Source organism: Sylvia atricapilla, chromosome 3, assembly GCF_009819655.1.
Source record: "Sylvia atricapilla isolate bSylAtr1 chromosome 3, bSylAtr1.pri, whole genome shotgun sequence".
Classification (NCBI taxonomy): domain Eukaryota; kingdom Metazoa; phylum Chordata; class Aves; order Passeriformes; family Sylviidae; genus Sylvia; species Sylvia atricapilla.
Window position 1 is genome coordinate 93,072,833 of NC_089142.1, and position 17,602 is coordinate 93,090,434.

The 17,602-nt window shown below is 37.1% G+C and overlaps 1 protein-coding gene across 1 annotated transcript in view; it reads right to left on the reverse strand.

Annotated features, from left to right (window-relative positions):
- The window catches only part of USH2A (usherin), a 377,078-nt gene that overhangs the window by 82,986 nt on the left and 276,490 nt on the right, over positions 1 to 17,602 (reverse strand). Inside the window, exons 49-51 of the mRNA XM_066316187.1 lie at positions 10,814 to 10,982; positions 7,657 to 7,878; positions 2,236 to 2,459 (exon numbers count right to left, since the gene is read on the reverse strand). Of these exons, the coding sequence (XP_066172284.1) occupies positions 2,236 to 2,459; positions 7,657 to 7,878; positions 10,814 to 10,982 (615 nt within the window). The remainder of the gene's footprint in view (positions 1 to 2,235; positions 2,460 to 7,656; positions 7,879 to 10,813; positions 10,983 to 17,602) is intronic.

Sequence of the window (17,602 nt, forward strand, 5' to 3'; positions counted from 1 at the left end):
GCTTCCATTAGTATTTCTCTATCTTTATACAGTACAAAAACCACACCATCACCTTGAAAACACTGATATTTCTAGCACCCATTCAGCCTTTTGCCTGTCTACTGTCTTTGATCATTAATGCTTTTATAATCCTTTCTAAAAGAAACAGATTTTTTTAGGGTCCCCGGATGAAAGCATCACAAATTTTAATTACTGGAAGCACAAATGGCTGGACTTGTTGAAAACAGAAGAGTCTAGAATCAATGAGAACAGGATTTTATCCAAGAATTTGAACATACTGTTCCTGCACCCATATCCTGTGGCAAATCAGTAGCAAATTCCCAGCCCCTCACACAGCTTGCCAAGTACACAAGAGGGCTCTGTGCAAGTCCTTGGCAGCTTTTAAGGCTAAGAACTCTATCTGTGGGCTATATAAATCATGTCTTCTGCACATCACTCCTAAACAGAAGCTTTGCTGCAATATAAGGACCTCTGCAAACATAAATATATAAGATTTAACCCATAAAGAACAATTCCCAGAAATATACACTGAACATCCACAACTTTCCATTAAAATTCATGAAATATTATTTTTTGCCAAACCATAAGATAGAGAGCAGTAATTCTTATAAAACATAGGTTGCTGCAGAAAGAAATGTACTGCCATACTTGCAACAAATATTTTTGCCCATTAGGTCATAAACTTCAGAAGGAAAAACCAAACAGATACTATCTAATGATTCCTTAATTCATCTACTGAAATTAGCTTCTTAGCTGATTAAGAACTTCAGCTAACTTTATTTCCTAAATTTGGCACTTCCACAAAAAATTATGTTGTAATAGATATCCATATAGGATGCAGGATATAGATGGATTGGATTCCCATGTAAAGTAGCTGCAGAATGTGTCAGACTATCAGCCCTTTTGCTGTTAGTAAATCTATACATATCAGAGAGCCAGCAGCATTGCTATCTCTTTTCTACTGTGGGTAAGTGAAATACAAAGCTCTTCCTTTGTTTATACTTTATACCTAAGGCAGAGATCTGGTGTGTTATCTACCAGAATTCATTAACCATTTTTTGCCTTGCATGAGCTACTAATACAATGCATTGAGGGACAGCAGCTGACTCATCACAATGCCTGGATTTTCTCTAGGAGAAAATTATTCAGTCTGAAAATGAAATTACATGAAAACTTTGACATGAAAAGGCAAAGATGTAAGAAATATTTCCGTATTAACTTAGCAGATGAACAACAAGGATATAGGAATACCTGCATATGGCAGGATGGGGTTTGTTTCACTTTACTTTTACATTTAGTTAGTTCCACCATATCGCTCTGATTTTCATATTGTAGAACTCAAAACATCCACTGTTCTTTTTTCTCTCTCACTTTATCTCTTTCTCTCTTTTATCATAAATATAAATATAATTTTATAAAAAGAATATACATATATATAATACAATAACATATATAAAATAACAACTGGGAACGTTTTTCCAGCTTATGTATAACACCAAGATGCTAATTCTTGAAGATTTCTGTTGAATTCAACTTAAGAGTTTCAAGGTAAAATTGTCTCATGCTGATGCTTACAGTCAGGGGCACTCTCGGAAAAGACCAAATTAGCCTTTATGGTGTTTAGTTTACTCTGACATTAAAATAGAAGGAGAATAAACTATGTAATTCATTGGGCATGAAAGGACCTATCCTAGTACTGCTGAAATTTATGCCAAAATGGCCACTGGTTTTCTGTACTATGAGGATTAAGTCCATCAAGAAAATGTCAATAGCTTTATTTTTATACTGGGGGGGGCTTTCTGTGCCTTTTTTTAGGGGGTTGGGAAATCATGTCCTACTGCCTGCCCAAACTGAAATGTTACAGCATTTTTATACTTCAGAACTGGCCAGTCCAATTTTAATTTCCACTTAATAAATATCATCAGAAACAGTGGTCACAGAATGGGAACTGGCTATACATGTCAGTCTTGTTAGTGTGCCAGCTTTTAGCCACTGCACTAATCTGAAGTGCTGGGCAACACTTCACAGAGGCAGCTAATCATTATTAATTCCTTTAGAATTCATTGCAATAACATCAATCATGGCGAACTCATTCGGTATTAATATGGATGTAATGTGAAAATGAATAATGCACACAGGAGTTTTTATATTCCTATTTTAGAAAAATAGTTATGAACAGTGTATTTCCCTTTCCATCATCAAATCAGAGCTACCAAGAGATTTTCTATCAATTACCTTCATCATCATTCCAGCTGAAATCTTGTCAGAGCAAACATATTTCAAAGGATTATATCCAACTCCATTACAGCATTCTTCGCTCTTTGGAATAAGTTCAGTCTCACAGCATTTTACTGGCACTTGGTCATTCTTTCTAACATGTGCTAGGGACTCACCACTGGAACCTGAGCAGCATATGGTATCTGACTTATTCACATACTCTTGCCCACAACAGAACATCCCTGAAATGAAAAAACAAACAAACAAAAATCTGAATATGAAATGTAAGTACAGAAATAGAGAGATAAGAAAGGAGAAAGCTCACAATGCAATATATCTTGGCATAAACGCACCAGCAGCTGGAATTGTGCAGATTTAGCTAAAGTGAGATTAAATTAAAACGTAAGATGACTCAAGTAAGCATCCTGACTTCCAGACCTACTGAAAACAATCAAGAATTAGAGAAATAAACAGGGTCCCCCACAATCAGTGGTCATCACTCCTGAACTTTTTTAAGAACTTTGCTATGGAGAACCCCACCAGCCTACCAGCCACAGCAGGCTGGAGATGGATTGTTGATGAACATTTCCTGTAGAATGTAAAAACTGAGAAAGCTTTCCATGTATTTTCTACTCAGGTCTCCTTCATACTCCCTCTCACATGGGTAATCTTCCAACAGTGCACCTCAACATTCCAGAATTTATTACATATTTTATATTTTAAAATAGGGGTTCATATTAGGTACCTAGAATGGAATGGGCCACTTGCAAAATACCCAGTGAAGCTTCAGTCATCTATTACAGAGACTTAATCTACAAGAAGTAGGTATCTAAATATCCTTTGATTTTCTACAGTGCAATTGATAAGCTGGCAAAATTATTTTCACTGTCTTTTTTCTTGTTTTAATAATTTTATTTTTTAAAAAAGAGCTCATCATAACAACTGCAGTTTTTCACATATTCACAAGAAATACCAGGGTTCAACACCATTGAAACAAAGGGGAAGGTTTTAACTCAGAACCAAATACTACAAACTCCTCTATAAGTGGAAATGAAACAAATGTCATTACTAATTGAACTAGAAAGATATCATACAAAAACCAGGGCTGTGATACACTGTTACCTCTACAAAGTCGTTTGTGTTTGACGTAACTCCTGTCATATGTTGGCATTTAAAACGTGCAAGAATGGCCACTTTTTTTACTGCTATTTATTGCAGCACATCTCTCTTAGAAGTCATACAAAATAAAAATTAATCTTTAAAGGTATGATCCTTCTAAAGCATTCAGAACATTTCGTTCCAATCACTGGAATGACTAAAAATGGAGATGTTACTTGCATATTTTACCTTTTTTCATGTCTGGTTCTATCCAGAGCAATCAAACTGTGATCACCGCTCTTCAAGAGGTAAAATATTTCCTCTTGTTTCCACCCTTTTCCCAAATTTTTGTAGAATTCTACCAATTTTAAAGAAAATTAATTCAGAAAATGACTCAATTCAATACTAGTAAGAAATTCAGACAGCCCTAAGGGACTTCTGACAGGCAAACTAAAATTTTGATAATGAACTGTTTTTCTATTGAAACAAACAAAGCTGTATTCTTTCACTGTGAACCTCATCATTGTTTAACTGAATTAAATTTTTCAGCCAAGATTTCACTCACATAACAAGAAGTGACTCCCTTTCTAGTTTCTTTGGTAAACCATTACTTCTTTAATTATTATCAACCTTGTTCCAGTGTGATAAATTGCTAATTACTTAATACCCTAATCAGCGTTCATTCTTTGCACAGATAAACTGTGACAGCACCATTAATTTAAATAGTAATTTCACTTAATGGCCAGAACGGCACACCAGATTTTTATGCAGCATTTTCTGAAGACTGCATCCATCACTGCAATATTCTGACATAAAGATGTCTGACGTGCACTAACTCACTTAGGGAGAGCAGATGTTGCAGAGCAGAGTTTGGTAGTAATTCCCAGAGTGCATCACTTCAGCATGAATGAGCTGCAAAGGCAGAGGTAGACAATCTTCTGAAACTGCATTGCATAGCCTCTGACCTTTCCTTAATTTATCACATGTAGCACTTGACTCCTGAACCTTGACACCTCAAATGTACAATTTTAAATATGCTCCAAGAAAAACAAAATAGGACCATGTAATATTGATGGATTGATTTGCCTTCTAAAAATTGCTTTATTCAATTGCTTAAGGACCCAAAAATTCCTATAAACCCTTACTGAATTCAGCAAAATATCAAAATGTAAATTATTTGTTTGCAACTCAGTTGGAATGTGTGTGTCATATTTTATATATTTATGTTTCATAGGCACATAATGCATTATAGCAAAAAGAAAAACCACGGGCTGGAAAAAACACTTCCTGCTAACACTGATTTCTGTCAACAATTATTTCATGTTCATCCCCAGCAACTGAAAAAATTTATAAACCTAGCTGAGTGATGAATTACTAATTTAGTAAATCTGCAAAACCAATGCTTTCAAAAGAGAAAAATGAGTATTAAAAGGCTTAGCCTTTGGAGCCAGAATAGAGGATCAACAAAATGCAGAGCCAGTGTACATTGCAAACTACTCCAAAAATCCTTGGCTTACATGCGGCTATTGCAACTATTACAGATCAGGAACCACAACAGTACAAAGCATCATCTTTCAGGAGTCTGTGATGTCAGTGCAGTGGCATTAAAAGAAAAGAAAAAAATAAAGACAGAGAGAGAGAAAATCCAAGCGTGGTTTTAGCTGACACTATCCTTTATAGCCAGAAACAGAGAACTTTGGATAATCACACTGCAGCAGTGGGGCTCAGGATATGCATGTATATCACTGCCAGCCTTTGCCAGTAGATGTCTCTATGGTCACCCCACTAAATAAGGCCAACGAGGGGCGAAAAAGGAAACCTAAGAAAAGATTAATTAATAAATAAAGCGAAAAAAGTACTGTGGGATGGATGAAAATCTCTTTTTTCAGGCCCGACTCTCTGAAAAAGATATGCAATGACAAATGAAAAAATTCTATGATTCAAGCTTTAAACCAACATTCAGTGCAAACCAGGACCTCGATTTAGCAAAAAAGACACTGATTTTGAACTGGTCATGCAACAAAATAAGACTGTGTACAAGGCTTGCACTTTTAGTAACCAAGTTTTTCTTGTACACTTTTTTTTTGGAAGGACTTAAAGCTCTTAATCGAAAGCTTTAAACTGTTACTGGATTTTTAGCTATGGCATTCATTGCCAAGTGCAAAACAGTGCTTCAGAAGCAATTCAGCTTTTGCATAAAACCACCCCTGTTACCTCTTCTCCTTCCAGAAAATGAAATCAGCCTTCCAATCACCATATTCTTGTAAAATCCTACTTATCCATTTGCCAATGATAAGTAAATTACATTTTTACAAAAAAGCATTTTTTTCCATTAGAATAATTACAATAATTAGGATAGAGAGCAGGTAGATTTTTGTGCCTGGCTTGTGCATTTTCATGATGTATTTAGCAAGGCTGAATTACTCCAAGAAATTAAGCAAAAGCCAATTGAGTATGATCTATACGATATGATAAGAAACCACAATCTATTCTACGCTTAATGCAGAAGAATACAATCTCTTTTCAACTGTGGTACTAATTCATCTTTAAAACCTGTATTTGTGTTCAGCTGTGTGCTGGCTCACAGCGTAAAGTCCTCACAGAAAACCCCTGAGCGATGAAAAAAGCCACTGTTTTCTTTTTTAATAGCCAAAAAAATGTCATCCCAACCCATTCTTGAGAAAAACAGTGTAAATGATTGAGCGCTGTAGACTAAACACATTTTTTAAAGAGAGGTATAAAGGTTTTTTAAATATATCTATTTAAGGAAAAAAAAACCCAACTGTTAAGACTACATATATACCAAAATGAAGAACATAACTTTCATCCCAAGATACCTGTATTACACTCCTACACAACTCATCTGTCCAGAGAGAGCAGTAAAAACATAAACGCTACCCCAGCAGTTCTGTTCCAACAGCATCTGTTAATTCACTCCATTTATAAAATACATATTGACAAAGACAACTGAACTGGGACCAGAGAGATTTGATTTGGTGTGAGAAAGTCAATTCAATGTGATTTTGTTAAAGGGCTCCTGCAGGCAAATAAAAGAGTTTAAGTAATAAAGTACATAAAGAGATGTTTTATGAGCCAGCCCCGTCTTGTGGCAGCCGCACAATGCACGGCTGTGCAAGAGGGCCTCGCTCAAAGCTGGTATTGAGAGCATGGTTGCTGTAGATCAAGCACAATTAGGGATCACAGTGAGAGGGAGCTAAAATCATGCAAGCAGTGCTGCTCACAGCTCATGTCATGAGTCGCCAGTGGAAGGGAAGGATAGCATGGAAACCACAGAAACCATGGCAGTACTCATCTCATTAGCTCACCCTGACAGACAGCACCCAAAGAGGGTTCTCCTAATACCAGAGCTACTGGAGGATCCAGAGAATACAAAAGAATTAGCTGAAGACAGAGCCTATGTTTTGTGGAAAAGATTTCAGCCTCCAGATCTGGATTCTTAGTTATATGTTACGATTCTTAGTTGTACAACTAGAGGCTCAAACTGACACACACCATCACTTCAGCTTTGTACACCAAGCATAGCTGGGTACTAAACCTTCATTATTTCTGTGTTTTGAAACCAGGCTCCCTTTTCACACCACAATAGATTCTGAAGTCTTTTTTGTCAGGCTGAGAAAGCAAAAGGTTGATGGGATATAATTTGTCTAACAACTGGAAAGAAAAGACACATGAAAATTTCTGAATAAGTTTTGCAGTAATACCTCAAATGTCTGTCCTCAGATAGTCGCTGAGTTTTTTATAAGGAAGAAGGGTTCAGATTGTATCTCTGAACGACGGAGTAATTTCCTATCGTTTCCAATAAATTAATAGGACACACCAGATGCGCCAGTGAGTAGTGCTGCGGATTAATTTTTGTTAATTTTAAACTACAGCAGGTTTAGCCCCATGTGAGGGATGAACACAAGGGAGTGACACAGACCAGCAAGCAGACACCATCGCAATCTTCAGTTTCCAGGTGACTAACCCCACATTTCCTGAGTAAATGGAAAATCCCTGCACTGGGATGCATGGCAGCACAAGGTGGTCAATCTAACCTCACTGAGGGAACCAGTCCTGGGTTCTGAATTGCTTAAAGAAAGATCATTCACTCCTTTTGAATTGTTTGGTTTCTTCAACCCCCGCAGCTTTTGCCCAAAGCTGGTAAAGAAGGTTACTGAAAGCTCAATATTTTGCAATACAGAAAAATAGGTGACTGAAGTGCAACAACATTTTAACAAATTAGCACACACACTTTAAACCTGAGTGTGTCACTTTTGAATGGCTGGTGTCATAAGAGATTTAGAAAGATTAGGACCTTTTTCTTGAGGACTTCTCACTTGCCTGTGAGGGGTCTGTATGCAGTCCCTTCCTTTTCATCACCACAGCAGACTGAGTCCATGCTTATGACCCTTCCACCACAGCACTGCTGGTTGAAGCTGTCATGCAGGGATCCACCACAGCAGATTTGATTGCCCGATGTGGAGTAAGGCATTCCCTGGCAGCAGGAATCACCAATTCCAACTGAAACTCTGTTTTCCTCTTCATTAGGGCAGCATACTTCTCCTGTCAATATAAGAATACAATTAAAGATTTTATCCACTAATAGCTCTTGAAATTCCTGAGAGGCTTTCATCAGACAGCAATGTCTGGATTCACACATCTTCATGTATAGAACTTTCTGTGTGAATGCACAGAATCACTCAGTGCTTTAGAATGCTATAAAAGTATTATATTCATTTGTAATATGACTAAAGAAATGTGCATTCCTTAATTCAGGTTAAGACTCTTTAAGTTATCAAAAGACAAGTATGACAAAGCTGAAAAGAGCAATAAAAATGTCTGTGCATATGACAATTATACAGCTAAAAAACTTCTGCAATTGCAGCTACAAAATAAAGTGAGCAAATTCTTGCTATGTTTAACAGAACCATCAGGCTACTCATTCTTGGCAAAAAAAAAATTCTTGTCTCCTTCAAAATTATTCCAAACTTGTCTTGATGAATTAATTCACAATGCTTAAAGCATTTTTCATGTTTGAGTGTCGCTCAGGACTTCATCTCACAGAGAATTTAAGGATTAAACTCACTTTAAAAATTAAATACCACCATCACAATTGGTGAACTTGGCTGTTACTTAAGCAAAATCATCACCTTTGCAGGAAAAGACCTTAGGATAAGACTGCCAATGAGACTAATACTGTAATGGTGGGGTGGGTTGGACTGGAATAAGCTATGAGCTATGAACAAAGTATATACTGGTACAAAGGATACAAAATATTCATAAATGGTAATAATTTTCATTCACTAGTGTCTGCACTTGAGCTGATCCAATGTCTTAATATTTTTATATTATTTTTCTGTGCTGCAATGTTTTCGGTGGCTCGAAAGTCATTTGGAAGGAGGACTGGTCTCATTTGCTGTTGAAGATGGCTGCTAGAGTTGATTAAAGTATTTTGAGTCTTGAATGTTAACCAAAGAAATGTGTTTTGATTTTTAAAATTCATCTTACTCATTTAAAGCAATATCTCAAGTTCTTTTCTTATGAAAGGTTGGGAATTAGAAAGCTCCAAACTCAATGCAGCTTTTGTCAGAAACAAATGTGCTGAGATTGTAACAGATTAGGGAGACTCTGTTTCACCCCACATTCCTTCCTAAGAGATGCCTGGGTGGTAGTAGCAATATTTGTTCTGCCTCCCATCTTAGTTCTGGGATGGATATTTGCACTTCTTTGTGCACAACTGTTTCAGAAACTGAGATTCTGCCTTCCTAATTTGTAATCTTCATGCCTCCAGCCCAGTATGCTTCAGCACATCCCGAGCTATTGAGCTGGCCAAACAACATCTGGGAAATATGTATGCTTAGAGAGTTCCCTGTATAAATAACTTTATCAAATAAAGTCAATAATAAACAAACAAACAAAACAAAACAAGCTGAGAACAAATTTTTAGAGTATAATAGATATAATCCATCTAGGTGCTTCATCATATTTTCCTGCATTCCTTGGAAGCTAATTTAGTTGCTACACAGAGAAAGTATTAAAACACATAATGTAGCTTACATCTATCGGAAATAAAACTATTTTTTTAAAGAACTGTTAGACATAAGACACAAAGGATCAGTAACCTTCTCATTAACCTCTCAAAATGGGATCCATTCCAAGCTTGGCTTGAAAATGTTCTCCCTCTGAAAACTACTATGCAGTCTTACGAGTTAATTGTTATCCTTATCAAAGAATGACCCACATTAACATTTAGCTTGAGGTTATTAGCATATTTATAAAAATAAAAAAGAAAAAAGTGACCAACAGTGTTCATGTTGCTGCCCTTTAAAGCATAGAAAAATAATGCAGCAAGAATACTTAGAAAAAAAATTTGTTTAAAATGATGTTCAAACATTCACTGTTTTGTGCTTGTGGACTGCTGACTGAACAAGAACTACTTTCAGACATAAGACATTTTGTTCTTGTGCTTTTCTTTCTTGATGTAAACAACATTAAGCTAGTTAACACAGACCACTGGATGGGGACAGAGGTTGCAGTATAATCTCTCCATTTCAGTACGCTGAGATTAATGAGGTCAGCAAAATGCACTTCTTTGGTTCTTCCATGTGATAGCATTTTTCTGATGACATCATGTAAGGCATTCTAATATTGTGATATATGAATTACTTTTCAAAAGATCAGTACTTGGGATGCGCTGAATGTGTTGGCAAAATGTCAAGCGTTTCTGAGCCTATGGAATGTGTGCCAGCTTGTGAGTAATGGAAGCATTTTAGCTCCTGACCTGACAATTGCCTACAAAGAGTTATATGCTCTGAATACTGGCCCCATCAAAAGGATCTCTCCTCCCCTTTTCCTCCCTTTCCTGGTCAACAATGACCCACCAACAAACTGGAAAACCAAACTCTGGACAGTAACACAGAGGCACAGTTTTGGACAGCTTCCCAAACCACTCCGACAATAAGAAAAGGATAAATTACCACCAAAGTTAATGCATGTGGGAGGTATAGTTTTATCTGTAACATTAGTAGAAACAAAGAGTAGACAATGCAGAAACAAGTAGAAGTGATGTAATCCAAAATATCAACACCAAATGCTAACAGCTGCTCCACAACATAAATGGCCATGGAAAATCATGTGGGGTCAAGGCAAGCAGAGAACTAAACTTCACCACTAAATTGCCTGATGGTGTTCCTATTAGAGCAGAACTGCCCTCCCCATTATGCAGCACTTACTGCAATTAACTATAGTTTGGCAGAAATTAGTTCTCTGGGAAATGACCCAACCATCAGGTTTCATCAATTAAGCCTTTCTTTTATAAACAGAGTGTACCGTGTTTAGAAGGTAGAGTGCAATCTTCTTTGTACTGAACACAAGTCTCAAAGACATCTAGATATATTGATAAATATCACATTTATTGCTTTCATTCTCCTTGGTTTAACAAATATGTCAACTTTGTTATTCTGTTTCATTCAAGCAGTGGAAAGGAGTTGTCTCTTACCCACTAAAACTCTGGTGTAATAACCACCACAGCACTGATGTTTTGGTTGCACAGCATGTATCTGCCCACCACAGCAAACCCCTGGTGAATTAAGAATAAATGGAATGTACTTGTCCTCACAGCATTGGAAGCCAGGTTTATTGTTGTGCAGAATCCCATTACAACATACCTAGAAGTAGTAAAAAAAAAAAAAAAAAAAAAAAGAGAAAATCAGTAAGGCAATATCTGTTAAACAGACATAATATGTTGTCTGGCAAAACGATGTGTATGAAAACATGATTCCTAGTGCAGACACTAATATGACTGCAGTCAAATAAAATGTAACTTGGCTAAAATTCTGTGCCCTCCAGCATTATCAGACTTCAATAAACTACTGTGTATCTGACAGAATGCTGCTATTCTGTGGCCTTCAACCATACTGCACCTTAATAAAATAGTCCATTAATATGAATCATCTTCATATGCCTTTCAGGCTGTTAGAGTCTCTCAGTGTGGAGTAGATTGCAATACATGGAGTTAGTCTACCATCACCTGACCCTTTTTTTTCTTCCCAATTCTTGTTGTTTGTTGGGTTTTTTTCATTTATGATGAAAACCCTACAATTGGAAAAACAGCATTTCCCAATATGAGCTCTTGGGTTTTCTTCCATATAAAAATAAGTGGAATTTTCATCTTATAGCACACGATCACTTACCTGTGACCACAGTTTTTCAGACAATGTGATCTCAAGAGAATAATATTTATATAAAGATTTTTTTTCAAAATAAAATTTATATGAAAATTAATTTTGAAAAGGCCGTTTAACTGTGGACTTCTTTCTAGGTGCTGTCAAGAAAATTTATATGCTTGAACAATCAAATACTTATTTGTACACTTACACCTGTGTCAAGGGAGGGGCACACTGAATACCCAGAAAATCATACAGCACAGTCAGAAGAATAACCATAAAAATGGTAAACTTGGAACCTACAGTCAGGGCTACTTCTATCAATTTCTTCCAGCTAGACATGAAATGGAGTTGGCAGTAGAGCTGAGATGTTAGAGCACAGTTCCTCCTTTATTTTCTTTTGAAATGGACCTCGTCCACTACTGACTTCTGACACAACCTAAACCATGTTAGCTTAGCAACAAAGAAAGTGTTCCTCTGAAGGATCTTTTGTTTTCCTAGGTACTTTAACTATTACCTGAAGAAAAAAAATTAAAAATGCATATTAATAGGCTCAGGGCATCTATTTTGTATTATCATTATTATGTTAATAAAACATATACGTACAAAAATATTGGGGTTTCATGTTGTAAACTCTCTTTGACTTCAGAAGGATGATCCTTTGTTTTGTTCACTTTTGAATGGATTCCATGACTCTTAGGACTATTAGGTTAGGTTCTGAAGTTACAATTTATAATACATAAAAAATAGGTAACCCACAATTAACATGAAGTAAGACAGAGAAGGTTCCTGTTTTCTCATTATATTTTAAGGTTTTATAACTTTATATGCTTTGAATTGAGACACTGTTTCCTGCTTCTCCAATGCTCCTTCAGCATCTATTTTAGACTATCAATGTAGTTGAATTTTGTAATTTTCAGGAATTTTGAATCTCTGTGGCCCCTATCATTTTTTTTCTGTCCACTTTGTCACTGGTAATATAACCCAATCTATGGATTTAATTAATCTATTGTTCTTTCTTCCAGATCATTAGCTAAGATGTCAAATAAAACTCTTTTAAAACTTCTTTAGTGCTTTAGAACTCTTCTCTGCTTCCTAGTTTCTGGATATTTTGCAATGACTGGCATGCACTCCAGGCTGAGATTTTTTTTCATTTACAATTGCCTCCAAAGAAACCTAAAAGTTTACCTGGTCTGTCTGTATTTCCAAGTGGTATAAAGCAGTCATAAAAACACAAACTCAAGTCCTATTGGGCCACTTTGTCAGGATAGGTCACCTTTAGCAAGAGTTCTTGACATTTGTAAAAATGCCCTCTGCCTTGTTCCTTTTTCCTGCAACCTGAGCTTGTCAGTCAGAAATTCTGTACCTGCCTGCATGAAAGGAGGCCAAACAAATGCTCCTTGGGCATTCTTGCTCTCAATTTGTGCCCCTTGGGATTGTCTGGTGTGTCCCTCTGTGATGTGTCTGGCCCAATACCACCTCTTCTTTTCATGGATTTCATTTGCCATCCCATTCCTCATTGGTTTTAGTGATGGCCACCACTCAAATTTCACCTGAACACAGTCTTTCCACCTTTCATTTAAAGAAAAATGCACATCTTTGGCTTTATCCATGCTCAAACACTTGAGCAGACATTTTACTTTCCATGATCTGCTTCCAGTTTTAAGAAATGCCACTTGTCTTGTGAGCCCTCTGTAGAAAGGGCTGCTCTGCATATTTCACACCAGCACTGGCAGGGCCATTTTAGTATTAACTCTACAACATTCACTTTGAAACACTGTTTGTAAGATTGCATTATTATTGGTGTCTCTCCTTCTCCTCCTCAATTCCTGCATAAAATCCCCACCAGCTGTACATCCAGTTTTGTTACATTAGTTTCAGCAGTTTCTTCTTAAAAATTACATAAGATCCTCACTATTTCTCAACAACCTATGGTCAGTTTCCAAAGAGGGGCCCAGTCAGTTCTAAAACACATTCAGACTCTCATCTGGCATTACCAACTGATATGGCTGGTGCTATTATTATGTAGTTCCATAACATCCTCTGCAGTCAGCTGTAAATTGTTAAAGAACACTTTTTTGCCAGTCCTCTAGAGATAGTTTCTATTTGCATCGACACTCACCCCAAGGATTCTGCACCATCAATCCATAAGCAAAAACCCCAAACCATTCAAGTAATGTTAAAATTGCATCATAGGAAAAGAAGAAAGGCAGATGGATTGAAAGGTACAACGGCAAAAGCTTATTACGAGCTCATCCTCTTACATCTAAATGTAACAGTCCCAGCTGGGTGGTGTTATCCTGTACATGGAAGGAGAAGCCCTGGAGTGAACAAATATGGTGCCACCAGCATTTCAGGCAGGTTGGAGGTTTACCCTTGTAAAGAGGGTTGAATGCTCAACATACACCTGGTAACCAGAAGATCTTTACTATCTATGGAGACGATACAAGATGTTCATCCTTAGCTGTCACAGGAGCCCTTAAAAATATCAGTAACCTCACAAAGTAACTCACAAATCAGTCCTGTCATTTTCTTCCCTCCCAAGCACACAGAGCGACTGTGAGGCAGGAGCACAGGGACTGGGAAGGGTTGGGCACAAAGAAAGGCTTATTATGATGCCCGAGAAAGACCCAGTCAGCCATGACACTAGCAGTGAGTACTAGATATCAAATCTGGCAGGCAGGATTACACAATATTGTAACAATTTTTAAAAATACTCCAAACTTATCTAAGCAACTCTCTTTTAATTACAATTGTGTCATCCCTGATCCCTCTGCTTGCTGAAGACTTTGCTGAAGGATATTATGTGGCCTTATGGACACATGCCAGTTGAGCTAAGACTGATTTACTCAAATAAACAGATGTGCTAGGCAGCCATGTTTATCCTTCTTGTCAAATGCTTGCTGCCAGAGCCACTTTGTGAAATAGCAATTCACAAAACACTCTCAGGAATTCCTATTAGCTACAGGAGTTCATTAAAAATTTCTGCCTGTGGAGCAAACACCAGAGTAATGATTGACCCATCATGTACTCATGTGAGAGGGAATATTTTAAATTAGTAAGGCTCATTCTTTTTTTACTTAAATTATCTCTGAATTTATACAGACACCCTTTTGAGTTAAGTACTTACTCATACATTTCTTTTCTCAAAGTGTTGTTGTCTTTTAGTAATTGAAAAAGACTAAAATCTAAAATCCATGGCCAGAAACTATTGTTATTCTGTTACAAATCACTATACATTATCTTTCTAACATGAGTTTCATTTCCCGTCTTTCAAGTGTATTACAACAAGAAGTGTAATATTTTTAAAGGTTTTCTAAGCCTGAAAGAACTTGAAAAGAATTTGCACAATATTGCTAACATTAATAGTAAATTTTGCATAAATATTGATGGGATACCCTTCACCAGTGTCGAGATGTGTTATGTTCCACTGCTGACAGCTTTTGAGGCTAGCTATCAAAGCCGCTGTTCTACTCTTCCTGTCCTTAAAAAAGAGTCCTGCTGGTGTTTTTAATAAATGGCACATTAATTACAATGAATAAAGGGGTAAGCCTGTACTTCTTATAAATGCCACTTATATTTGATTACTTCATTAACTGCAGATTTATACAGCTTGTTGCACCTGGAAATAAAAAGTGCTGAAACTGTATTAACACCTTCAGTCAGGACTGTTTTAACCACTGATGTTCAGACTCATGATGCAATGTGAGCAGAAATTATTAGCCTTTATGCTACTCCTTTAAATACATATTTACTGTACTTGTTTCATTACTTTCAGAGTGCACCTCAGGATGTCAGTAAAAACAGATGCAGAGTTTGGTAGCTCCATGGATAATACAGCAATGTCTTTCCTATTGATTCTGAGATTATGCTACTTGGTGGGTGAAACTCAGGCACACTCCCTTGTTAATTGAAGCACCTCTGCAAACCTCCTGGTTATGAGACTTCACATATGGGTGGAGTTACAGATCATATCTTACTGAAAACACCTAGAGAAAAACTGACAATTTTGGAAACTTGGGAATACTCAAGCAGCACAGTTTGCGACTGTAAAAGGTCCACAGAACATAGGGGCCCTCCTGGCAACAGACAAAATTCAACATCAGAGTGTATTCTCAGTTCATCTGCAAAAATACACACACAAAAAATATTTCTAAATTCTTTCTGTGCTCAAGGAATAAATCCACACTAATCTGATTAAACACCAGGGTAAGGATACTAGGAGCAACAGTGTGTTAGCTCCAGTTAAAATAACAAAGAACATCCTAACACTGAAGCGGAAAACTGGACAGCAACTAGAAAGAAGTAGGGATCTGATGCAAAGATTATTTAGGATGGGAGAAATGTTTGGTCTTCACTGGGCTTAATATCAGGCCCGCATGTGCCCATGAATGTGCATATACACATGTCCCTTGAAGTGAAAAGGTCATTTGCCCTTTCAGAGATTCCCCAGATGGCTCTGAGTGAGTTGGATTATTTGCAGAGCACAGTCCCAGGCAGAGGCTCTAACCCAAATGCAGAACGCACACAGCAGTGCAGCCTGGCAGCCAGGCTGTTCCCACTGCCTTTCTCACAGAGTTGCACCACTTGGCTGGACCCAGCTCAGCCAGTGTTGGATGAAGAGTCCCTGCATTACACTCTGCTGCACACTGACAATACACCCTGGAATTTCTTTTACTGGAGTGGATTATATTTTGGCGATCTCTTATGTAGCTGAATCATAACAAATCCCTCTTTTTCTGCAGTGCCTTAAAACAGCAAGCTGATGATGCCAAATGTAATCCATAAATCCTTAAGGAAAGATTATTAAATAACAAAAGACATATCCTGAAATAATTTTATACAAAAGGCCTGTTTCTCCTCTCACTTTATGATCATGAATTTAAGAAAACTGTGAGAGAAATTAGATCCAGATTTTGTCTTGCAAACAAGGTGCAGTAAGTGACTCAAGCAAAAGTGAGAACTCCACTACCTATTTGTTTATTTATATACAACTGCTTGCTTTTGCTGACCAGTCTCTCATCAAAAAACTTGTTTATTATTCTGATCTGAACATTGCTAAAGCTGCTCAGCATTTAGTTCTCAGCAGCATCTTTCACATTTGGCTGTACAATCAATGTATGGTGAATAGTTCGGGTTGGATGGGACTTTGAGCAACCTAGTCTAGTGGAAGGTGTGCCTGCCCATGGCAGGGGGTTGGACCAAGATGGTCTTTGAGGTCCCTTCCAACTCAAACCATTCTGTGATTCTATGAAGTGCAGCTGGCACTGGGATAAGAGGCTTTTGGAACAAGTATACACTGGTCTTTCACTTCTGCCCAGCAGACTGTCAAACCCAAGGACTACAAACACCACATAAAGCCTGGCAGTGAGTTCTATAAAAATATGAGAGAGGGCTGCAACCGTCTTATATTGTCCCTGTCACAGACTCCAGTTTAAAAGGCACAAAAGGCACCAAGAGCTCTGTAAATGTCTCTTACAGACATTTTGGGTGGTTAATTCATGTAGCAAACCGGACAAAGCACTGGAAGGGGAATTTTAATCAATTCACCCACAAAAACTACACCCATATAATTTCATGTATGAGTGCTTCAGTTTCCTGTGGACCTTCCAGTCATTTATTGTATATCCATTACTTAACAAATAGCACCCACTCCTAACCATAGTCTCAGAGAATACAGAGAGACCATTAGAACAACGTAATGCAAAATTAATTAGAAAAAATTAGAAAGCCAGGAAGCTATAAAAATAAATGAACACTCTCCAAGCCAGAAGTTACCATAACTATATGAAGACTGAAAAAAATGAAAATGAAGAGGAAAACTTCTAAAACTAATTTAATACAAATCTAATTCATCCACATGCCAAGATGTAGTAGAAGTATACCATGCCAGAAACATGAAATACATAATTTTACCTTTTAGAAAAAGGGGCTGCCCATAATTCTCTTGCAAGATTTCAGAAATGCTTATATTTAATATAGTATTGCTTTCAAGGGAATTCAAAAGCTAAAGCCATGTTGGCTGGAATAATTTATATTTTGATTTGAACCCTTCAAATAACTCACTCCCTTAATTACTGTCTTGTCTGACAGGGAGTCTTGTGAATACATATTGTTTGCTT